We start from the raw sequence: 25,819 nt of genomic DNA, 5'->3' as shown, positions 1-25,819 counted from the left end.
AAGATACCACATGAAGATTTTAACTTTTAGTGAAATCTTTGACTTCCAGATTTTTTGTTATTACTCACTGGTACCTCAGAATGCGTAAGCGCACGGTACATAGAGTCTACTGTGAAAGACCCCGATGCAATAAAGTTCCAGCGAAACACATCCCGGCCTTGTGTCAAATTGATCAAATCCAGACGGGATAAAAGATTATGCCATGACGTAAGACGGGGCCCAATCAAATCCCGCCTAAACGAAATATTGGGCGGGAATGAACCAAGCACCTGCGCAATTATTTTATTCTTATCGCGAGCGATGTTGTACAAGGCTGGATATTGTTCTCGGAGACTGGCATTGCCTAGCCAGATGTCTTCTCAAAAACGAATCTCCGACCCGTACTTTATCGTGAAAGACCCAATGTTTTGATGATATAGAAGATAAAGCTTGATAGAACACTTACAATGTTTTTGATGCCGTATCACCAATGGTGTTGCCAGGCAACCACAACATGCGCATGCAGCAGATTTTAATTCCTCCCCAAGCCACGTGATGGGCCCCCTCCTTCGATGGTCCCCCGCCTTGGAGGGCCCCGCGGAGACTGGCTGGGTCGCGTCGCGCGCTGCCGCGCTGACCGTGGTGGACTTGAGGTCTTGAGGTTGACGGACGACTTGAGGTCTACGCTCCGGTGGTGGCCAGGCTTCACATAATAAGGCTAATCAAGTCCGGAAGAGTTGGTCTTTTTAAACCCCGGCCGGGGCCTCAACCAGCTGAGCATCCAGTCCAGCGTTCCAACTCATACCTGGCAGTGGCATACACACCTCACAATCCGGCCGGCAGCAAAGCCATGCAAGAAAGGCTGCCGCTTCGCCCCATCCGGCCAACCAAAGGTTCCATCTTTCTTCTTCTCGTCGGTTTTCTGTTTGCTACCAAGCATTTCACAAAATCAAACCTCTATGCTATGGCTACCAGCAAACTCTTTCTTTACATGCATGCATGAGTTCTAATGTTTTAGTAATTCTTCACACTTGCAGGTAAGGGAGGCCTTACGTCTACCATTCAGCCGGCGAGGCTCACCACCATCCTTAGGCTAATGTCGTTGCTGCTCGTTTCTTGTGGAGTCGGCAGCGTCCGCTGCTCCTTCTCAACTACGACAGTCCATGACAACAGCACGGACATGATCTCGCTGCTAGATTTCAAGCGGGCCATCACCAACGACTCAAGACAAGCCTTGAGATCTTGGCACGGCAGCGTCCCTCTTTGCAGTTGGAACGGCGTCTTCTGCAGCGGCCCCAAGCACCCGAGGCGAGTCACCGAGCCGAACCTTATGAACCTATCGTTGTCGGGCATGATTTCACCGTCCCTCGGGAACCTAACGTCCCTTTTGAGACTGGAACTGTCCCGTAATGGCTTCACCGGCGAGTTACCTCCTCTCAACCGTCTCCAAAGATTGGATTACCTTAACTTGGGAGACAACTCACTGCGAGGGATCATTCCGGGTACTCTTACAAACTGCTCCAATCTACAGTACCTATCCCTATCTAGCAACTTACTAATAGGAGAAGTTCCCAGCGGTATAAACCGCCTGTCCAATCTAGTGTTGTTGAATCTTGCCTTCAATAACTTGACCGGAGAAATCCCACCAAGCCTAAAAAACATCAAGTCGGCTTGAAGGGATCTCGCTTGCTGATAATAAGCTCACCGGAACCATTCTTGATGAGTTGGCAAAACTCCCAAATCTTTCTTATTTACAACTTGCTAAAAATAGGCTATCAGGTGGAATCCCAGAAACCCTGTACAAATACAATCAGTCTTCTCTCCAATATTTATCCTTAGGTTCCAATATGCTTGGGAAAACACTGCCATCTAACTTTGGTGATACCCTCCTGAATCTTAAAGTTCTCACATTGTACGAAAATAATTTTGAAGGTTATCTCCCAGCATCACTAGGAAATATTTCAGGGCTAGAATGGTTAGACTTGTCATTCAACAATTTCGTTGGTCAAGTTCAAACTTCTTTTGGTAATCTTGGACTCTTACATCACCTAGACCTTCAGCAAAACAATTTGACGGGCTTCATCCCAAGAGAGCTGAGTGGCTTGCAACACCTCACCAATCTGTATCTGTCTCATAATAATCTGGAAGGCAGGGTACCATGAAACAGAGTCTTTGTTGGAAATAAGCGGGGCAAGAGCCTTTATCAGTATTGGAGGCAACCGGTGGGAACTCCTTTGGAGGAACACTTGATCTGCTCCCATGTCCTACTATCTCTCAGACAAAAGATACACATTAGTATGTACTACCTGATCATATAGAGTATTCATTCTAATATTTGGTTACATGCCACCCATACTGTTGATCTATTTTATTCTCACCAGGATGTCAAGAGCAAACCTGTCATTCTTGTTTTGTTTTGTTTTGTTTTTTGGCCGTGTGTGATTCTCGGGGTTGGGACCTTCCCAACCTTCTCTTTGGCAATAAATGATTTGGTGAGATCGTGGCCCTCAGTGCTCACTGTCGTGGTTTTGTCATGGCAGATGTCCTAGTGAAAGGACTTAGTCGTGGAGCCATCGCGACGAGTTAGCTTGAAGGGGTTAAAGCGGACACAGGGACGCAGAGAGTTTATACTAGTTCGGCCCCTTCGATGAAGGTAAAAGCCTACGTCTAGTTGTGATGGAATTGATGGGGTTTCGATGACTAAGGAGCAAACAAGCTTCGCCTAAGTCTCGAGTTGTTGTTGTCTGTCCTTGAACCGCCGCCGGGTCGTCCCCTTATATACATGGGTGACGCCCGTCGGTCCACAGAGTCCCAACACCGGTTCATACTCATATCCGGGTTGGTCTCTCCTTATTCCTAACTTACAATACAAGCTTTGCATACCAAGCCGGTTTACGGCTACAGGTTCTAAACCGACTACAGGCCTTGGGCCCTTATCTGCCTCTTTGGGCTTTAACACCTTTGAACTACTGATGAAGTTAACCCGGCCCTGAAGGCCGGTTTACGCCCAGTAGTGATATCCCCAACATTAGGCCCCAGATTGATTTGAACTGGTTCATGTCAATCCTTTGGCAAGAAATCTTTGTCTTCAACACCTTCTTGTATTTGTTGAACCGCCGTGATGTCACCTTCTCTGGTTGATGTAAACCGGCATGACGTCATCATAAAGACAACATTCATGACATCTTCTTTGTTTAATAGATCCGCAATAATCGAGGCATTAGCTCCGCTTCCAAGATTTATGGTTCCTTGATTCACGCACCTGACACATGTCTCTGGCCTTATAAATAGGACCGAAGGGTCATTTCTTTTCTCCCCTTCGTCCCCTTTCTCTTCGTCTTCCTCGCGTCGCCAGCCTCGGAGCTCCACCGTCGCTGTTGACCTCTGCACCATCTTGGGCCACTGCATCAACCTGAACGCACCAGAAAACCGCGGCGATCTTCCGCGTCTTCCTCAGCTCTGGTAGGTCCTCCGCTTTTCTCGACCTAGATCTGTTCTAGGGTTTCATGTTCGTGCGGTGTTTCATCAACTGTTCATACTCGTACCCAGACTCCTGGATAGATCTATGAAGCCCTGTTCTGATTAGCAGTAGCTTTTAGCATTCGCCTATAGTTTCATGCTCAAGTCCATAGACCTCACATATTTTCCTGCCCATTGAATCAATACTGTTATGCGTTAAGCTTTTGAATATTTTCCTGTTTTTCTGAACTTGCCTGAGATCCATTGCTGTAATAAGACCTTGTGAAACCTGTTTCTGCATACTTAGCCATCCGCAACCTCAATTGCCTTCAATGTTTAAGTCAGGCGGTTTAACTTAATATAGAAAAAGTTAATAAACGGGTATATACCATTAGTCCCCTTGTTGAACCGCCAGAACCCTTTAGCCATATGACACCGCTTCACAGAACTCCGGTTTGGATATAATTACCTCCGGTTTAACATTGTTCATACCAGTGTATACTTTTACCCAGTACCTTCTTGAACCGGAATCACTTATTTTGTAGACTTCACCATGGCCAAACAAGTATATGAATGCAACTGGGTTCCTTCTCGCGTCACAGAAACTCAACTGAACAACTTAGTTTTGACCGGCGCTTTAAGCAGCAAAGATACTATCCATTGGAGGGTCCCTGGTAAAGAATGTCCTCCCACACCTCAAGAGGGAGAGGTTGTCGTCTTCGCAGATCACTTAGCCCGGGGTTTTAACCTGCCCGGTTCAAAATTCTATCGAGATGTCTTAGCCAATTTTCAACTCCGCCCGCAAGACACTGGACCCAACTTTGTTACCAACATCTGTCACTTCCAAGTGCTCTGTGAGGTGTTCTTTCAAGAGGAACACACAGTTGATTTATTTAGAGACTGCTTCCATCTAAACCGCCGCACAGAATTCACTAATGGTTCCAATACGGTATTGGGTGGTGTGGCGATTCAGAAAAGAAAAGAGGTCACTTACCCTCACGCCAAACTACACAGTCACCTCAAGGAGTGGAATCAAACATGGTTCTATTGCAAAGACACCTCCCCTGCTAATGAAAATCCTTTGCCTGGCTTTCGTCCGGAGCGGCTTAGCAATACACACCCTTTTCCGCAAAGGTTGACTGCCAAGGAAAGAAGTAAATATGCTCCTCAACTCTCCCAGCTCAGAGCCTTCATGGCCAACGGTTTAACAGGAGTTGATCTCGCACGCTGTTGGATATCATGGAGCATACTGCCCCTCAGCCAGCGCTCCGGTTTGATGTGCGAGTACACTGGTAGTGTCAATGACCCACTCCGACATGTTAACATCCAGCTCACAGATGACGAGGTCACAGAAGCTGTGAAGAAAATGTTGAACGAACCGGAACACCTCTGTGCTCGAACCGGCCTGCTTCCCTTCTGTGCTACCAACAAACCGCCAGCTATAAGATTTTGAGTGTACTTTTTTACTGAACATGTCATTGCTAGTTCTGTATATTCTTTAATATCAACTACTGCTTAAACAGGGTGATGATCTGTTTTGGAGCAAGAAGCTTCCTCGGGAGAAACCAGAAAAGCCAGACAAACCGGAAAGACCAATCCGGCCAAAGACCAAATTCGTTAAGAGGCCTGCTCATAAGAGGAAAACCACTGCATCTTCCGATCCGCCCGCTGATGACGATGTGGGTAATCCGGACCTTGAGGTAGAACTTGATTCACTTGGCTTACTTTTTACACGCCTTATTGATGATAATATTTGTCAGGATGATGCCGAAGCTAGTCATGCTGATGCTACAGAGGTAATTACTCTCTCTTCTGATTCGAACCTTTTGCCTTCACTAAAAATCCGTCAGGCAAACCGGAAAGTTAAGTTTTCTCATCCTCTTGCTTACTTGGATCCCAAATTTCTTATGAAGACCCAACAGCATGAAGCTCGCCGCACAACTCGGCACAGCGGCCAGGTAGTTACCTCCGTCGGCTTACCGAACAGTCCGGTTCGGAAACGCCGTTCAGAGGTCTCTAATTTGCTTATCAGTACTTGTCCTAAAGCGGGCTGTTTTCGTCAACCGCTTAATCCATCTGACTCCGATTATCAGGTTACTTCCCACTCATCCTCTGGCGAGTCATCGGCTACTCAGCTGCCACCGCTCAAAACTGTGCTTGGGTAAGCTTATACTTATCATAATATTTCTGGTGCGTTACTTTGTAACATACACTGTTTTTGACTTTATTACTCCTTTCAGGGCCAAGCTTAAGCCGAGCAAGAAGGCTCGCCTGGATAAAGCGACCGAAGAAGAAACTGCTCCTGAACCGGACAACACCCCAGATCTTGAAGCGGCTATTCGTGAAGATGTGCCCAACGACCTGCCACTGCAAGATGAGGATTTTATTGCTGAAGAAAGGCCTGTTGATGCCTCCGGTCCTGCCGACCAGCCCAGAAGTCCCATCCGGATTGAGAAATCCACCAGCCCATCCAAGACTACTGGTAAACTGACAGCCCCGGTGCAAACCGGTGACGCCCAGGATGATGAAGTTGTTATTACTGGTGTTGGCCATACCGAGCCAAGCAATCATGTCGCTTTGTCCAAACATAATGCCAAGGACAAATTCGCCGCAATGGGCAAGGCCAAGTGGAATGTCGATTTGGCGACTTATGCTGCTCTGAATGCCCAAGGTCTTCATTCTGGCTACCTGAACCGACTGTATACCAGTCGTGATTATGAAGCTGGCCTAGTGAATATGATGAAAGAGAATTTTGAGGTAACTTCCATATGCCTCTTCCTGCTTGGATATTTTAATCTTGCTGATTCTCCTAGCCCCCAAGGGCCGGTTTGTAATCTTCTTTCAAACCGGGACTTGTGAAATATAAAGCTGAATACTTCAGAATTTGCTGATGTAGCCCCCAAAGGCCGGTTCAACTTAGCGTAGTTAAACTGGGACTTAAGTAAGTAATATTATAGCATCAGAACTTATTTGAGCAAATAGCCATTAGCCCCCAAGTGCCAAGTTGAATACTTGTATTGAGCTTGGGACTTTGCAATCAATTGACAGTTGAAGATCAAATACGCATTAGCCCCCAAGTGCCAAGTGCATAACCTGTTATGTGGTTGGTACTTCAATTCTTGTACCGTTTGTTAAATCATATGACTGTCTGTATTCAGGCTGAGCTGAAGACCAAAGAAATCCAACTCGCCGATCTTCAAGAAAATTTGAAATCCCAACAAGCTGAAACCTCAAAGGCGAAAGAGGAATTGACCAGCGCTTTAAGCGTCATGGAACAGCTTAAGGAGGGCTTCAAAAAAGAGCGGACAGATTGGGCCACTGAGAAGGCCGCTTTGACCAAGAAAATTGAAACTGCTGAAGCCGCCCTTAAACCGGTGGTAGATGAGCTGACCAGCGTAAAGCGGCAAGTGCATGCCATGACTGCCGCCATCTTTGGTAAGCGTCCTTTGAATTTTTTAATAATTTGGCCTTCCGATGATAGGTCCGGTTTGTGAACTTTTTGTCATGTTGCAGGCACATGCATTGGTCACTTAGGGTCAGATGTTCGGATGAAATTGAAAGCCGCCTGCACATTAATTGAACAGCTGTATACTAGAGCGCAGCGGATCATCTCTACTGCATCACATAACAATCCGGCGCCCACTTTAATTCAAGATACTCTTAAGAGGTTGTCAATGCTTCCCCCCGGGTTGAAGAGCTGAAGAAATCTGCTGCTCGAACTGGTGCCGTCAACGCCTTAATCCGGGCAAAAGCATGGGTGCCGGATTTCGATCCTGTTGAGGCAGCTCAGGGCTATCCCAGTTTGAAGGAATACGGCTCAGAGTTCAATGAAGATGACCTGAGAGCGATAAACCGGGCGGTGCGCCCTCTGGCTTGCCAATTGGTGGAAGAGGCAGACTTGTCGCATTATCAAGCTCAATATAACAATCAGAACAAACGAGTGGCTGCACCAATTCCCGAAGCGGAGAATCTGATCCCTCCAATCCGTAAGCATACTTACGCTCCTGATATTGAACCATCTTCACTGATCCATGACGAAGCTGTCTTTCAAGCCTTAATGGGAATCGGCTGGACCACTGTTGACTTCCAGCCACTGGGTAGGGAAGAAGAAGCTGAAGCGGCGCAGGACGACCCACAACCATCAGACTAGGGCGGTGACCAAGCTTGAACCGGAGACCGGTTTAAATGGCTGCTTTGTTATATGCCGCCAAGAAAACAATGATCTTATTTGGGCACCATGTTACCTTGTAATAGGATAGCCAATACTCTTGCTTCTGAGATGCCTTCGTGCATCAGTGCTGATACTTTTGTTTGAAAGATCGAAACCTTCAATCTATATCCCCTGCAATCACAAAATCTTAAACTGCCCCGGCGGTTGTACCGCCAGCCGGTTTATGACCTTTATATATATATGCAAGGAAATTGAGGTATATGATCAAATTTTGTGATACAAAATACCTGCCATTGCTGGGCATGAAGTTGGCTTAGCCAACGTTGAAGCGGAGGTTTATAAACCTATACCGTCAAAGGAGAAAATAGCTCCTGTGTATACAATGTCAGTTTACCTATATCTGCAAAACAAATCAATATGATAGTTTCAGAAAAAATCATCAGGATTTTTCATGCTAGCCACTGGCCAGTTACCGACCACTCCCATTGTATGGTATACAAGAAAAGCTATTCCACGTCTAGGTGGAGAGTGTTTGGATAAAAATGCTGATTGTTCTAATACTGGAGTTATGATAAAAAAACTTATAAAGACTTGGACAGTCAAAGCAGAGAAAAGTACAGACAGTGTGGAGAGTGTTAGGATTAACTTGCTTATTCTTTAGAGAAACCTAATTTTCTTGCTAATTCGCCAAAGGACTTGACACATGATAGCTAGCCACTTGCACATAAATCATGTTGTATATCATTATCAATAAACTGGAAGGTATCCCTCCATGTTTTCTTCATCACCATGGTGCAGAAAACTGTCCACAAACACACCACAAATCCCATGATCATGGGAAGATAAACAGATGGCTTATATGGTTCAAGACCTCGTATATTACTGGAGTTTGCTTTGCCAATTACTACTGTAGTGGATCTAATGGATATGTCTCTTACTCTTCATTGTAACAACTTCTGTTAGGAGTTTACTTCATTAGTTACTACTGTAAGCCGCCCCTCAGTTCGTAGTCAGGGGTTGGCAATCCATTGTACTCCCTCCGTGCAAATTTATTAGGCCCGTGGGCAACCGGAGGCTGTCCCTATTACCGAAAAAGGCTTCCGCCCCGCTTTATAGATAAAGCCCAACATCCAAACAAAGTTCGACTAGAACACACACACACACAAGTCTGACCATGATGAGAAGTCTAAGGGTTAATGCTGAGGGCACAACTCAACAAGCCCTGAAAGCAGAAAAAAAAAAGGCACGCACACACAGGGTGCTGCACAACATCTAGTCTGGCTCCGGAGGAGGCGGGGGGAGCGGGGGCGCCAAGCTGAAGGCCAGCGACCGAAGGTCGGCGATGAGGTTGTTGATGACGTCCCGGTCCTGAGGGCGGCTAAGCGGCCGCCAGAGCTGCAAGTAACCACACATTTTAAAAATGGCGTCAGTAACACGTCGAAGAGGGACCTTCTGAATGACAAGCTTATTGCGGACGGTCCAAAGCGTCCAAGCGAGGACCCCAACGCAGAGCCATCTGAGATGGCGGTAGCGCGGGGGGAAGCATGGATTTCAGCAAGCAAGTCAGGGAAGTTGGTGTTACACCACTACCCCCCAACTGTCTCGCAGAAGCAGGACCAGAGGAACTGGGCCGTAGGACACGCGAAGAAGATGTGGTTAGCATCCTCCACCGTGTCGCACAAGGGGCACATCCCGTTCCCAGGTCCGTTACGCTTACGGACCTCCACGCCAGTTGGGAGGCGGCCGCAAATCCATTGCCATAAGAAGATCCGGATCTTCAAGGGCAGGCGGATATCCCAGATCAAACTAAAGGGTTCGGGTGCCGTCGAGGGGGTGATGGCCGCGTAGAGGGATTTGGTGGAAAAGCATCCAGAAGGCTCCAGCCGCCAAGACGTTATATCCGGGGAGCCAACGCCGTCCATAGGGAGGAGGGCGATGTCCTGCATAAGGGTGTCCCAGGCAGCTACTTCAAGAGACCCGAAGGAGCGTCGGAAGGCGAGGCGCCCTAAGTCAATAAGGGCCGCCTCGACAGAGATACGAGGGTCAACTGCAATTGAGAAGAGCACAGGGAAACGTGCGGCCAAGGGGGAGTCCCCAAGCCATCGATCCAGCCAGAACAGTGTCGAAGATCCTGTACCCACTGCTATGGAGGTGCCAATACGAAGCACCGGAAGCAGCTGGACGATGGCCTGCCAGAACTGGGAGCCACCCGAGCGCTGACAGAAGGCAAGGGGCTGTCCACGGAGATATTTGTTCCGGATGATGGTAAGCCAGAGACCTCCGTCGCCATTGGTAATGCGCCAGAGCCAGTGGGTCAGGAGGGCTATGTTCATGCGGCGGGAGGACAGGATCCCAAGACCTCCCTGGTCTTTAGGTTTGCAGATATCCGGCCAGCTAACCATATGGTACTTCTGCTTATCCCCCTCGCCAGCCCAGAAGAATCTGGATTGGTACTTGGCGATCTCCTGATGGAGGGTCTCATGGAGGCTATAGAAGCTCATGAGGAACCATAGAAGGCTAGCGAGCGAAGAGTTGATGAGGATCACCTAAGCAGCCTTTGACAGCCAACGCCCTTTCCAGGGTTCAACACGGTGTTGCATACGGGTCACCGTGGGGCGGAGGTCCGCCCCGATGAGGCATGAGTCACTAATGGGGATCCCCAAGTATGTCGTTGGGAAAGAACCCAACCTACAATTAAGGCGGTCCGCTATGGATTGTGCTTCCTCAGGGTGCTACCCGAGCACCATCACTTCGCTCTTATCGAAGTTAATGGTTAGGCCTGACATCTGTTGGAAGCACAGGAGGAGGAACTTGAGGTTAGCGATGTCAAGGGCGGAGCCCTCCACCATAATAATGGTATCGTCCGCATATTGGAGGAGGGAGACCCCTCCCCCTCCGACGAGGTGAGGAACAATGCCATGAATATGGCCAGCATCCTTGGCCTTATCAAGGATGGACGCCAGGGCATCAACTACCATGTTGAACAAAAAGGGGGAGAAAGGATCACCCTGACGAACCCCACAGAGGGTGGGGAAGTAGGGTCCAATGTCCCCGTTGATGTTCACAGCAGTCCGCCCGCGGGAGACAAGTTGCATGACCCTAGTCACCCAACGATCGTCGAAGCCCTTGCGAAGCAATACCTCCCGCAAGAAGGTCCAGTGGACCGTGTCGTAGGCCTTATGAAAGTCAAGCTTCAGAAACACCGCCCGATGGTGTCTCTGCCGGACCTCATGAAGGACTTCGTGGAATACCAGAACCCCATCAAGAATAAATCGGCCTTGAATGAAGGCGGATTGATTCGGGTGGGTAATGGCATCCGCGAGAAGGGTCACCCTATTGGCGTACCCTTTAGCCAAGATCCGGAAAATCACATTGATCACAGTGATTGGTCGAAATTGGCGGATGTCGGAGGCGCCCGAGACCTTGGGGATGAGGGTCACGATGCCATAGTTAAGGCGCCCAAGATCCATAGTGCCCGAGAAGAATTCCTCAAACAGAGCCATGACCTCTGGCTTGATGGTCTGCCAGAATGTCTTAAAAAACATTACTGGCAGGCCATCCGGCCCCGGGGCAGAGGCGGGGTTCATCCCTTTAATAGCCTAGAGAACCTCATCCTCGGTGAAGGGGGCCACTAAAGCGGCGTTGGCCGCATCAGAGACCAATTGCGCACCCAACCAAATGTCAGGGGCGAGACTAGCCCCACCCCGAGGGGTGGGGGTAAATAGAGCCTTGTAAAAGCCATCCACATGAGAGCGGATGGCCGCGGGGAGGACAAGAGGGGTCTCGCCATCCTAGAGGCAGTGGATGGAGTTGCGGCGTCGACGGCCGTTCGCCACCGCCTGAAAATATGCGGTGTTGGCATCTCCCCGGAGTACCCACCGCTGGGTACTGCGCAGACACCAGTAGGCCTCTTCATCAGTGTAGATGGTTGAAAGCTGGTCTTCAAGGTCATATCGCAACATCCACTCATCTGGGGAGATTCCAGATGTGTCGGCACGGGCATCCAGAGCTTGAATTGCCAGCAAAAGGGCCTTTTTCCGTTCTCGGAGATCCCGGCCAAGGTTCGCACCCCACCCTTTCATGAATTGGCGGGCAAGCTTGGCACAAAAGTGCCATGATTCAACAGCCGACATGGTGCGATGTGGGGAAGAACGGGCAGAGATCCAGCAGGCAGCCACAGCCTCCCGGAAGCCGGCCTAGTTGAGCCAGAAGAGCTCAAACTGGAAGCATGGCGGGGAGGGGGGCGCCCGTCGGCGGTGGAGAGGAGGAGAGGGACATGGTCAGAGCCGATCCTGGTAATCGCCCGAAGCGAGGCTAGGGGGCAACGTAATTACCATTCCGGGGAAACTAGGACGCGATCCAGGACGGATCGCGTCGGGTCAGCCTGACGGTTTGTCCAAGTGAACCGGGCACCCGTCCGGTCCAGTTCGCGGAGACCAAGCTCCGCGATCCAGTCATTAAATAACTGCATCCGAGGGAGGTTAATCCGGTCATTATTCTTCTCATCCGGGGATCGAATGAGGTTAAAGTCTCCGCCCACAACGACTGGGAGGAGAGAGTTGGAGATCTTCAGATGAAGCTCCTCCAAGAAGGCCGGGGAGCGGCGATGATCAGCCGGGCCATATACAATCACGACCTGCCATTTGAAGTTAAGGGCCCTCTCGAAGATCTCCATACTCACGAAGAATTCCCCCCGATCCATGCCCCCAACCTCAAAGGTGGCATCCTTCACACCTAACAGGATGCCGCCAGAATGGCCAGTGGTCCCACTAGAAGGGAGCCAATGCCAGGCGAAGAGGTGGGGACTAAGACACTCTAGCTCCTGGAGGGAGAATTCAGTTCGCATGGTTTCCTGGATGGCAATGATGTCAATGTGTTCGTCTCGCATGTACTCGATGAGTTGGCGGCGGCGGCCATCATGGCCGAAGCCACGGATGTTCCAGACAAGAGCCCCCATCTAAAACCCCATAGGGGGGCTGCTTGACCCTAGGACACGGGATGCGCTTTAAGCGCGGAGAGCGGTAGTGCGAGAACGAGTGTGGCCGTGTATCACACCATCAGCCACCGGAGGGCCTAAGCCCACAGGTGCAGCGGTCGACTCCATGGCGGGCCGGAGCAAACGTGCCCGAGTCTCAGCCAGCTTGCCGTCTAAGATCTCGCGAGCCCTAATGGTCGCAATCTGTTCTAGGGGGGTCCAACCTCCCCCCTGAAAACTATGGCCGAGTCAGTGGCCACCTTGGCGAGGTGGCCGAGAGGAACGGCCTCAAGTGCGGAAAAGGAGCAACTGGAAGAACTGGGAGGGATGGGATCCACACCTGACTCGAGGTTCCGGACCGCAACCCGGAGCTCCGCGCGCTCAGCGATGGACGGACCCGGGGAGTCCGCCGGGCGGGTGGCATCGAGGCGGACGCTGCGGCGGGACACCGTCACCGGCGTCGATGTGGAGCGGGGCCACCGGACGTACGCCACCGTCGGAGGAGGGTGAGCGGCGGTCGGGGTGGTCACGACCACAGCCACCGTCGTGGCCAAAGAGGTGGGAGGCGCGAGGAGGGTGTCGGAGGTCCCCGGCGGAGGGAGCGGGGCGACAGGCACCGAGGTGTCGCCATCCGCTGCGTCCGCAGGTGGGGAGAGCGAAGCCGGAGCGCCGGCGGGAGGGTCCCTGCCACTACCCATGAGGATAGGGAGGTCGACCTAGGAGTAGCCGGGGGGTCCGGGACCGCCGGCGAGGTGAGCAGGCCGGAGATGACGGAGGGGGAGCGCGGCGACGACGGCGGCATGACGAGCAGGCCCATGCTGGAGATGTCACTGGCCGACTCAGACAGAGGCGAAGGAGGCGCGGCTGGTGCAGAGGCCAGGCGGAGCACCACCTCGAGGTCAGCGGCCGACACCCGGGTGCGACCAGCCTCGGAGCCGCCCCGGCCCGGAGGTGGGTTGGCGGGCTCGTGAGATGGGGAGCGAGAGCGATCGGACAGGTCCTCGTCATCATCGTGATCTTCGAGGCGTGGATGGCGGGACCGACGGCGGTGGGCGCCATCATCGGCAGCAGGCCCGCCCCCAAGTGGCTGTCGTCGGAGAAGCGGGGGCGGCCGATGTGGTTCGGAGGCTCGGGGCAGATCTTGAGGTCGTCGCTGTCGTCGTTGAAGAACACCCGAATCGTGGCGTGAAGCTTGGAGGAGTCTAGGCATTTCACCTTGACCCGGACCTCCTCCTCCTTACGGAGAGAAAGCTCGTCGACCACCACCACCTTGCCCAGGAGCTTGGACATGCTGCGAATGACTCGCTCGGACCGGGCCACATCCGGAAGGCCGGCGATGAGGAGCCAAGCCGTGTCGAGGACCACCACGGCCTTGGGATCCCACTTTGGCTCTGAGATGTTCACCACAATCCCATTGAGGGCCAAGGTGATGTTGTCGCTGCGGGTACAGAAGCCCATGCTCAGGGCGTCGGGGAAGATCATCGTGAAGGAGTTGGTCGTGGAGGGGGTCACCTGCCAGTCCCACTTGCATCTGCACAAGTGGTTGAGCTCGGCCTCAATCAGCTCTGGGGAGGCGACGGCTTCGCCAACGATAGTGACGAGAGCCAGGAGCGAGGGGGAAGGAGGGGCAGCTCCGGGACCTCGATGTGGAAGAAGCCCATGTCCTCGATGCCGTGCCCGTACATAATGAGCTCCTCCGTCACCGGACGGTCCGGACAAAGAATCGCGGGGTGGCCGGAGTGTTGGGGAACGTAGCAGAAATTCAAAATTTTCCTACGTGTCACCAAGATCTATATATGGAGAGACTAGCAACGAGGGGAAGGAGAGTGCATCTACATACCCTTGTAGATCGCTAAGTGGAAGCATTCAAGTGAACGGGGTTGATGGAGTCGTACTCGTCGTGATTCAAATCACCGATGACCAAGTGCCGAACGCACGGCACCTCCGCGTTCAACACACGTACAGCCCGGTGACGTCTCCCACGCCTTGATCCAGCAAGGAGAGAGGGAGAGGTTGAGGAAGACTCCATCCAGCAGCAGCACAACGGCGTGGTGGTGGTGGAGGAGCGTGGCAATCCTGCAGGGCTTCGCCGAGCACCGCAGAAGAGGAGAAGAACTTGGGAGAGAGGGAGGGGCTGCACCAAAGGCAAAAGTTGTGTCTCAAGAGGCCCCCTACCCTCACTATATATAGGGATCCCAAGGAGGGGGGTGCGCCAGCCCTAGGAGATCCAATCTCCTAGGGAGGCGGCGGCCAGGGGAGGAGTCCTCCCCCCCCCCCTAAGGCACCTAGGAGGTGCCTTCCCCTGCTGGGACTCTTCCTTTAGGGTTTCCCCAGGCGCATGGGCCTCTTGGGGCTGGTGCCCTTGGCCCATGTAGGCCAAGGCGCACCCCCTACAGCCCATGTGGCCCCTCGGGGCAGGTGGCCCCACCCGGTGGGCCCCCGGGACCCTTCCGGTGGTCCCGGTACAATACCGATGACCCCGAAACTTGTCCCGATGGCCGAAACAGGACTTCCTATATATAAATCTTTACCTCCGGACCATTCCGGAACTCCTCGTGATGTCCGAGATCTCATCCGGGACTCCAAACAACATTCGGTAACCACATACAAGCTTCCTTTATAACCCTAGCGTCATCGAACCTTAAGTGTGTAGACCCTACGGGTTCGGGAGACATGCAGACATGACCGAGACGTTCTCTGGTCAATAACCAACAGCGGGATCTGGATACCCATGTTGGCTCCCACATGTTCCACGATGATCTCATCGGATGAACCACGATGTCAAGGACTTAATCAATCCCGTATACAATTCCCTTTGTCTAGCGGTATTGTACTTGCCCGAGATTCGATCGTCGGTATCCCTATACCTTGTTCAATCTCGTTACCGGCAAGTCTCTTTACTCGTTTCGTAACACATCATCCCGTGATCAACTCCTTGGTCACATTGCGCATATGATGATGTCCTACCGAGTGGGCCCAGAGATACCTCTCCGCTTACACGGAGTGACAAATCCCAGTCTCGATTTGTGCCAACTCAACAGACACTTTCGGAGATACCTGTAGTGCACCTTTATAGTCACCCAGTTACATTGTGACATTTGATACACCCAAAGCATTCCTACGGTATCCGGGAGTTGCACAATCTCATGGTCTAAGGAAATGATACTTGACATTAGAAAAGCTTTAGCATACGAACTACACGATCTAGTGCTATGCTTAGGATTGGGTCTTGTCCATCACATCATTCTCCTAACGATGTGATCCCGTTATCAATGACATCCAATGTCCATGGTCAGGAAACCGTAACCATCTATTGATCAACAAGCTAGTCAACTAGAGGCTTACTAGGGACATGGTGTTGTCTATGTATCCACACATGTATCTGAGTTTCCTATCAATACAATTATAGCATGGAAAATAAACGATTATCATGAACAAGGAAATATAATAATAACTAATTTATTATTGCCTCTAGGGCATATTTCCAACAGTCTCCCACTTGCACTAGAGTCAATAATCTAGTTCACATCGCCATGTGATTAACACTCACAGGTCACATCGCCATGTGACTAACACCCAAGAGTTTACTAGAGTCAGTAGTCTAGTTCACATCACTATGTGATTAACACTCATTGAGTTCTAGGTTTGATCATGTTGCTTGTGAGAGAGGTTTTAGTCAACGGGTCCGAACCTTTCAGATCCGTGTGTGCTTTTACAAATCTCTATGTCATCTCCTAGATGCAGTTACCACGCTCTATTTGGAGCTATTCCAAATAATTGTTCTACTTGGAGCTATTCCAAATTGTTGCTCCATTATACGTATTCGGTATCTCTACTCAGAGCTATCCGGATAGGTGTTAAGCTTGCATCGACGTAACCCTTTACGACGAACTCTTTTACCACCTCCATAATCGAGAAAATTCCTTAGTCCACTAGTTACTAAGGATAACTTTGACCGCTGTCCTGTGATCCATTCTTGGATCACTCTTGTACCCCTTGACTGACTCATGGCAAGGCACACTTCAGGTGCGGTACACAGCATAGCATACTGTAGAGCCTACGTCTTAAGCATAGGGGACGACCTTCGTCCTTTCTCTCTATTCTGCCGTGGTCGAGCTTCAAGTCTTAACTTCATACCTTACAACTCAGGCAAGAACTCCTTCTTTGACTGATCCATCTTGAATACCTTCAAGATCATGTCAAGGTATGTGCTCATTTGAAAGTTCCATTAAGCGTTTTGATCTATCCTTATAGATCTTGATGCTTAATGTTCAAGTAGCTTAATCCAGGCTTTCCATTGAAAAACACTTTCCCAATAACCCTATATGCTTTCCAGAAATTCTACATCATTTCTGATCCATAATATGTCAACAACATATATTCATCGGAAATTCTATAGTGCTCCCACTCACTTCTTTGGAAATACAAGTTTCTCATAAACTTTGTATACACCCAAAATCTTTGATCATCATCAAAGCATACATTCCAACTCCGAGATGCTCACTCCAGTCCTTAGAAGGATAGCTGGAGCTTTGCATACTTATTAGCATCTTTCAGCATTGACAAAACCTTTCGGTTGTGTCACATACAACCTTTCCTCAAAAATCGTCGAGGAAACAATGTTTTGACATCCTATCTACAAGATTTCATAAATGATGCAGTAATTGCTAATATAATTCCAACAGACTCTTAGCATCGCTACGAGTGAGAAAGTCTCATCGTAGTCAACTCCTTGAACTTGTTGGGAAACTTCTTAATGACAAGTCGAGCTTTCTTAATGGTGACATTTACCATCATTGTCCGCCTTCCTTTTAAAATCCATATGTACCTAACAGCCTTACGACCATCAAGTAGTTCTTCCAAAGTCTACACTTTGTTTTCATATATGGATCCTCTCTCGGATTTATGGCCTCGAGCCATTTATCGGAATCCGGGCCCACCATCGCTTCTCCATAGCTCGTAGGTTCATTGTTGTCTAGCAACATGACTTCCAAGACAGGACTACGTACCACTCTGAAGTAGTACGCATCCTTGTCATCCTACGAGGTTTGGTAGTGACTTGATCTGAAGTTTCATGATCACTATCATAAGCTTCTACTTCAATTGGTGTAGGTGCCACAGGAACAACTCTTTGTGCCCTGCTATACACTAGTTGAAGTAACAGTTCAATAACCTCATCAAGTCTCCACCATCCTCCCACTCAATTCCTTCGAGAGAAACTTTTCCTCGAGAAAGGACCTGATTCTACAAACAATCATTTATTGCTTTCGAATCTGAGATAGGAGGTATACCCAACTGTTTTTGGGTGTCCTATGAAGATGCATTTATCCGCTTTGGGTTCGAGCTTATTAGCCTGAAACTTTTTCACATAAGCATCGCAGCCCCAAACTTTTAAGAAATGACAGCTTAGGTTTCTCTAAACCATAGTTCATACGGTGTCATCTCATCGGAATTACGTGGTGCCCCTATTTAAAGTGAATGTGGTTGTCTCTAATGCCTAACCCATAAACTATCGTGGTAATTCGATAAGAGACATCATGGTATGCATCATATCCAATAGGGTGCAGTTATGATGTTCGGACACACCATCACACTATGGTGTTCCAGGCTGTATTAGTTGTGAAACAATTTCCACAATGTCTTAATTCTGTGCCAAACTCGTAATTCAGATATTCATCTCTATGATCATATCATAGATATTTTATCCTCTTGTCACGACGATCTTTCAACTTCACCCTGAAATTACTTGAACCTTTCAATAATTCAGACTCGTGATTTATCAAGTAAATGTACTCAACATCTACTCAAATCATCTGTGAAGTAAGAACATAACGATATCCACTACATGCCTCAGCACTCATTGGACTGCACACATCAAAATGTATTACTTCCAGCAAGTTGCTTTCTAGTTCCATTTTACTGAAAACGAGGCTTTCAGTCATCTTGCCCATGTGGTATGATTTGCATGTCTCAAGTGATTCAAAATCAAGTGAGTACAAAACGGTCCATTTGCATGGAGTTTCTTCATGCATAAACACCAATAGACATGGTTCGCATGTCTCAAACTTTTCAAAAACCGAGTGAGCCCAAAGATCCATCAACATGGAGCTTCTTCATGCGTTTTATACCGATATGACTTACGTGGCAGTGCCACAAGTAGGTGGTACTATCATTACTATCTTTTGGCATGAACATGTGTATCACTACGATCGAGATTCAATAAACCATTCATTTTAGGTGTAAGACCATTGAAGGTATTATTCAAATAAACAGAGTAACCATTATTCTCCTTAAATAAATAACCGTATCGCGATAGACATAATCCAATCATGTCTATGCTCAACGCAAACACCAATCTCGATGGTAGAAGGAGCGTACGATATTTGATCGTATCAACATTGGAACCACTTCCAACACATATCGTCAGCTCACCTTTAGCTAGTCTCCGTTTATTCCGTAGCTTTTATTTCGAGTTACTAACACTTAGCAACCGAACCGGTATCTAATACCCTGGTGCTACTAGGAGTACTAGTAAGTACACATCAACACAATGTATATCCAATATACTTCTATCGACCTTGCCAGCCTTCTAATCTACCAAGTATCTAGGGTAATTCTGCTCCAGTGGTTGTTCCCCTTATTACAGAAGCACTTAGTCTCGGGTTTGGGTTCAACCTTGGGTTTCTTCACTAGAGCAGCAGCTGAATTGCCGTTTCATGAAGTATCCCTTCTTCCCTTGCCCTTCTTGAAACTAGTGGTTTCACCAACCATCAACAATTGATGCTCCTTCTTGATTTCTACTTTTGTGGTGTCAAACATCGCGAATATCTCAAGGATCATCATATATGTCCCTGATATATTCTAGTTCATCACGAAGCTCTAGCAGCTTGGTGGTAATGACTTCGGAGAAACATCACTATCTTATCTGGAAGATCAACTCCCACTCGATTAAATGATTGTTGTACTCAGACAATCTGAGTACAAGCTCAACAATTGAGCTTTTCTCCCTTAGTTTGCAGGCTAAGAAAATTGTCGGATGTCTTATACCTCTTGATGTGGGCACGAGCCTAAAATCCCAATTTCAGCCCTCGAAACATCTCATATGTTTCGTGACGTTTCAAAAACGTCTTCGGTGCCTCAACTCTAAACCGTTTAACTTAACTATCATGTAGTTATCAAAACGTGTATGTCAGATGTTCGCAACATCCACAGACCACGCTCGAGGTTCAGCACACTGAGCGGCGCATTAAGGACATAAGCCTTCTATGAAGCAATGAGGACAATCCTCAGTTTACGGACCTAGTCCGCATAATTGCTACTATCAACTTTCAACTAAATTTTCTCTAGGAACATATCTAAACAGTAGAACTATAGCGTGAGCTACGACATAATTTGCAAAATCCTTTTGACTATGTTCAGGATAATTACGTTCATCTTATGAACTCCCACTCAGATAGACATCCCTCTAGTCATCTAAGTGATTACATGATCCGAGTCAACTAGGCCGTGTCCGATCATCACGTGAGACGGACTAGTCAACGTCGGTGAACATCTTCATGTTGATCGTATCTACCATACAACTCATGCTCGACCTTTCGGTCTTCTGTGTTCCGAGGCCATGTCTGTACATGCTAGGCTCGTCAAGTTAACCCTAAGTGTTTCGCATGTGTAAAATTGTCTTACACCCGTTGTATATGAACGTAAGGATCTATCACACCCGATCATCACGTGGTGCTTCAAAACGACGAACTGTAGCAACGGTGCACAGTTAGGGGAGAACACTTCTTGAAATTTTAATGAGGGATCATCTTATTTACTACCGTCGTTCTAACCAAATAAGATGTATAAACATGATAAACATCACATGCAATCAAATAATAGTGACATGATATGGCCAATATCATATAGCTCCTTTGATCTCCATCTTGGGGCTCCATGATCATCTTGTCACCGGCATGACACCATGATCTCCATCATCGTGTCTTCTTGAAGTTGTCACGTCATCTATTACTTCTACTACTACAGCTAACGGTTAGCAATAAAGTAAAGTAATTACATAACGTTTATGTTGACACGCAGGTCATAAATAAATTAAGACAACTCCTATGGCTCCTGCCGGTTGTCATACTCATCGACATGCAAGTCGTGATTCCTATTACAAGAACATGATCAATCTCATACATCACATATATCATTCATCACATCCTTTGGCCATATCACATCACAAAGCATACCCTGCAAAAACAAGTTAGACGTCCTCTAATTGTTGTTTGCATTTTTTACGTGGCTGCTATGGGTTTCTAGCAAGAACGTTTCTTACCTACGCAAAACCACAACGTGATATGCCAATTTCTATTTACCCTTCATAAGGACCCTTTTCATCGAATCCGATCCGACTAAAGTGGGAGAGACAGACACCTGCCAGCTACCTTATGCAACTAGTGCATGTTTGTCGGTGGAACCGGTCTCACGTAAGAGTACGTGTAAGGTTGGTCCGGGCCGCTTCATCCCACGATACCGTCGAATCAAGATAAGACTAGTAACGGCAAGCATATTGAACAAAATCAATGCCCACAACTACTTTGTGTTCTACTCGTGCATAGAATCTACGCAATAGACCTAGCTCATGATGCCACTGTTGGGGAACGTAGCAAAAATTCAAAATTTTCCTACGTGTCACCAAGATCTATCTATGGAGAGACTAGCAACGAGGGGAAGGAGAGTGCATCTACATACCCTTGTAGATCGCTAAGCGGAAGCGTTCAAGTGAACGGGGTTGATGGAGTCGTACTCGTCGTGATTCAAATCACCGATGACCAAGTGCCGAACTCACGGCACCTCCGCGTTCAACACACGTAAAGCCCGGTGACGTCTCCCACGCCTTGATCCAGCAAGGAGAGAGGGAGAGGTTGAGGAAGACTCCATCCAGCAGCAACACAACGGCGTGGTGGTGGAGGAGGAGCGTGGCAATCCTGCAGGGCTTCGCCGAGCACCGCAGAAGAGGAGAAGAACTTGGGAGAGAGGGAGGGGCTGCACCAAAGGCAAAAGTTGTGTCTCAAGAGGTCCCCTACCCTCACTATATATAGGGATCCCAAGGGGGGGTGCCAGCCCTAGGAGATCCAATCTCCTAGGAAGGCGGCGGCCAGGGGATGAGTCCTCCCCCCCCCCCCCAAGGCACCTAGGAGGTGCCTTCCCCTGCTGGGACTCTTCCTTTAGGGTTTCCCCAGGCGCATGGGCCTCTTGGGGCTGGTGCGCTTGGCCCATGTAGGCCAAGGCTCACCCCCTACAGCGCCCCCGGGGCAGGTGGCCCCACCCGGTGGGCCCCCGGGACCCTTCCGGTGGTCCCGGTACAATACCGATGACCCCGAAACTTGTCCCGATGGCCAAAACAGGACTTCCTATATATAAATCTTTACCTCCGGACCATTCCGGAACTCCTCGTGATGTCCAAGATCTCATCCGGGACTCCAAAAAACATTCGGTAACCACATACAAGCTTCCTTTATAACCCTAGCGTCATCGAACCTTAAGTGTGTAGACCCTACGGGTTCGGGAGACATGCAGACATGACCGAGACGTTCTCTGGTCAATAACCAATAGCGGGATCTGGATACCCATGTTGGCTCCCACATGTTCCACGATGATCTCATCGGATGAACCACGATGTCAAGGACTTAATCAATCCCGTATACAATTCCCTTTGTCTAGCGGTATTGTACTTGCCCAAGATTCGATCGTCGGTATCCCTATACCTTGTTCAATCTCGTTACCGGCAAGTCTCTTTACTCGTTCCGTAACACATCATCCCGTGATCAACTCCTTGGTCACATTGCGCATATGATGATGTCCTACCGAGTGGGCCCAGAGATACCTCTCCGCTTACACGGAGTGACAAATCCCAGTCTCGATTTGTGCCAACCCAACAGACACTTTCGGAGATACCTGTAGTGCACCTTTATAGTCACCCAGTTACGTTGTGACGTTTGATACACCCAAAGCATTTCTACGGTATCCGGGAGTTGCACAATCTCATGGTCTAAGGAAATGATACTTGACATTAGAAAAGCTTTAGCATACGAACTACACGATCTAGTGCTATGCTTAGGATTGGGTCTTGTCCATCACATCATTCTACTAACGATGTGATCCCGTTATCAACGACATCCAATGTCCATGGTCAGGAAACCGTAACCATCTATTGATCAACGAGCTAGTCAACTAGAGGCTTACTAGGGACATGGTGTTGTCTATGTATCCACATATGTATCTGAGTTTCCTATCAATACAATTATAGCATGGATAATAAACGATTATCATGAACAAGGAAATATAATAATAACTAATTTATTATTGCCTCTAGGGCATATTTCCAACACGGAGTCCTTGCAGAGATAGCACATCGGCGGGGTGGGCCACGCCACCTGCAAGTGTCCGGTCAGACCGCAGTTGAAGCACGGTGGGCCGTTAGAGGCGGAGGCAGAGCCCGGAGGTGGAACGGCCGCGCCGGCAGCGGGAGTGGCAGGCGGGGGGAGGGCCCTTCTTTCTTCTTCTTTGCACCCTGGCGCCCCCGGTTCCCGTTGCCCCCATTGGACGGAGGGAACGCGGCTTGGGCGCGGGGGGCTGGTAACGGTTGGAGGTAGCGTTGGTGGTCGGGGTGGCGGTGCCGGTGGAGAGAGGCAGCGGCCGGGGCGACGGGGACCGGTCCCGACGACGCGGCGAGGAAGGGGACCGCCGCCGTGAAGAGTGCCGTGACCCCCCGACGGGGGAGCGGCCCCGATCCCGCGAGTCGGCTCGAGGAGTCGAGCTCCGCGCGGAGGTCCTCCTCTCTCCGAAGCGCGTCCGGCGATGGGCGCGGGGGAGCACGACGGTCATCGGCCCTGCGCTTGGGGCGCCCAGCCCCGTCGTCCCACTCGCGGGTCATGGCCGGCGAGGAGGAGGGGGGTGGGGGCGAGCGGGACCTAGTTGGTGCGGCAGAGCGGGAGGTGGCGGCGGACGGGACTGGGACGAGGGGCGAGGTAGGCGAAGCGGAAGATGCGAGCGAAGAGGGCTGGCGAGGGAACCCTAGGGGAGGCCAGATGGATCGCCTCGCCAGGCCGAGGCCCATCCGGGGGCGGGGCTGGGCCGCGCGGGGGAGGGGGCCTGGGGGGCCCAAGCCGCGCGAGGCCCGCATCCAGCGGGGCCGACGGCGGCCCAGCTGGCCCAGAGGCGCAGGGCAGGCGGTCCACGGCGCGGCCCTGGACGAGCGCGGCTCGGTAGGACCGACCGGGGGAAACCAGTCGCGGAGCGAGGGTTTCCCCCTGCGCTGCCGCGGGGGAGGACGCCGGCGGGCAATGGCGGGGACGGCGGGGCCAGGCCGGGGAGGGCAGGGGACCGGGGCGCAGGGGTGCGGGGGCGCCGAACGACGCGATGAACGGGCGGAAAGGAGACCTCCGGTAGACCACCGCCGCGAGCTCGGAGGAGGGCGTCGCCGGGGCGTCGGCCGGGGCAGGGGAGGGGCAGCGGAGGGCGGCGAAGGGGCGGACGTCCTCCAGGAGGTGCGCGCGGGGCCGCGGTTGGCCCGGCCGGCGACACCCCACCCACCAGAGCGGCGGCCACGAGGGCGCGCGCCGGGGCTCAAGGCCGGGCCTTTCGGCCTCGCCGCCCGGGACGAACCCGCCGGCAGGCGCCGGCGCCGGCCATCCCCGCGGGCAGCAGGACTCCCACCCCTGGGAGTCGAGCCACCGGCAGGAACGGGCAGAGGCGGCCGGGCCGGAGCCTTGGGGGGGACACGGTCGCGGCATACGACCGGGCGACCCGCGGCGAGGTCGTTAGCCTCCGCGACGTCAGCCCAAATGACGCGCGTCGAGTCAGCGGGGGGAGGGGGGGAAGGGCGGCAGAGCGGCTGGAGAGGGCGGAGGCGGGCAGCCGGAGGCCGAGGGAGGGGAGGCCGGCACAACCTGCGGCGGCGAGTCGCCCAGCGGGTCGCCCGAGTCGCCCATCTCTCCGTCCATTATTCCTTTCAATACTGACATCAATGGGCCTGTTCAACCAGCTTCAGTTTAGCTGTCCCTATTTACAAGGCCCTCATGCAACCGCAGTATTTTCTCCACACCTTGTTTCCTTCATTAGCACTTAATAAGCAATAAATCGCTTGCTTTTTCTATGTCAGCTGGTGCATGCGTACATCGTATTGGGCAGGAACTGCTGCATTAAATTGAGCATGGGGTTGCATGCAGGTAGGGGCACGCATGCAGAGGGATTGCATTGTTTTGGCAGTTAATTGGGCATAGAAATCCAAGCATAGTAGTGCTAATTCCAGGGGATTACTCGTTTTTTTGGTACTTCCTCCTTTCTGGTTTATAGGGCTTATCTTAAAATTTTACTTTTTTTTATTTTATAAGTTTTAATTTGGTTGTTTTCCATTACATGTTTAGATTTCAAGGTGCAATAAATCATTGCATGCAAATATTAAGAGAAAATTGACCAATGCATGTACTTTATGCATGCATGCATTGCAATTAATGCATTGGTAAACACAATTTTTGAGGAAAACAAGCGCATTAATTGAGTGGTTTCGTAAACTACAAAAATTGTTCCACCACTCACCATCTACCTTGGTTGGTGAGATTTTTAAATTGAGCCCTATAAACCAGAAAGGAGGTAGTACCTCTATTTTGGTCGAAGGGCCCAATAAATCCGGACGGAGAAAGTATTCAGTCAGACACATAGAAGAAAGAAAAGCTCCAAAGCTTGAGACGTAGGGTTGTTACCTCCTACAAGAGGCGCCTGAACTCGTAAAACCTTTGTATCATGCCTGCGCCTACTTAGATCCAGCATCGTTCTTACCCCCTCTCATTATTGTTGGAGTTATCCCCACAATACTCACCACTAGAGGTGCCCTAAAACCCTAAAAGGGTGGCGCCAAGCGTAACCGTCGCCCCCGTAAAACGTCATAGCCGGAGTGCCGCCCCACCCTAAAACCCAAACTTCCCTGCTGTTGGATTTCGGCATTTTCGTCGCTGTTCTCGCCAAGATCCTCCCGCCATTGGATTTGCCTCCCCACTGCCGGATTGTCATGCTTCATGTGGTTCTCAAATTTTAGGGCTACTGGAAAAGCAAAAACATTTTGGGTGACAAACAAAGCAAAAGGATTGAGCGGTATTGAAGTAACCACCCACTAAAAATGATGAATGTCATAATCAATTCAAAAGACACAGTATAATGTATGGTTTATGCCAAAACATGACTGTACATCC

At 50.2% G+C, this 25,819-nt stretch overlaps 1 protein-coding gene and 2 pseudogenes across 1 annotated transcript; 2 read left to right on the top strand and 1 right to left on the bottom strand.

The window, feature by feature from the left end:
- Positions 1 to 744: 744 nt before the first annotated feature.
- LOC123129057 (LRR receptor-like serine/threonine-protein kinase EFR) lies at positions 745 to 2,496 on the top strand (annotated as a pseudogene).
- Positions 2,497 to 5,548: 3,052 nt separating this feature from the next.
- LOC123129058 (uncharacterized) lies at positions 5,549 to 7,769 on the top strand. Its single transcript, XM_044549202.1, has 4 exons — positions 5,549 to 5,599; positions 5,679 to 6,195; positions 6,597 to 6,873; positions 6,952 to 7,769. Exons 2-4 carry the CDS (start codon positions 6,052 to 6,054, stop codon positions 7,137 to 7,139), a joined length of 609 nt encoding a protein of 202 aa, XP_044405137.1. The 5' UTR covers positions 5,549 to 5,599; positions 5,679 to 6,051; the 3' UTR covers positions 7,140 to 7,769.
- Positions 7,770 to 8,003: 234 nt separating this feature from the next.
- LOC123129808 (uncharacterized) lies at positions 8,004 to 11,196 on the bottom strand (annotated as a pseudogene).
- Positions 11,197 to 25,819: the final 14,623 nt, after the last annotated feature.

Source organism: Triticum aestivum, chromosome 6A (assembly GCF_018294505.1).
Source record: "Triticum aestivum cultivar Chinese Spring chromosome 6A, IWGSC CS RefSeq v2.1, whole genome shotgun sequence".
In the NCBI taxonomy this organism is placed as follows: Eukaryota; Viridiplantae; Streptophyta; class Magnoliopsida; order Poales; family Poaceae; genus Triticum; species Triticum aestivum.
The sequence above is the reverse complement of the archived record's forward strand: the minus strand, read 5'-3'. Positions and strand labels throughout refer to the sequence as shown.

Coding starts and splice junctions, on each gene's coding strand:
- LOC123129058 (XM_044549202.1), top strand. CDS start 6,052: ATGGGCAAGGCCAAGTGGAATGTCGATTTGGCGACTTATGCTGCTCTG. Junction 6,196..6,596: donor TGATGAAAGAGAATTTTGAG/GTAACTTCCATA, acceptor GTCTGTATTCAG/GCTGAGCTGAAGACCAAAGA. Junction 6,874..6,951: donor CATGACTGCCGCCATCTTTG/GTAAGCGTCCTT, acceptor GTCATGTTGCAG/GCACATGCATTGGTCACTTA.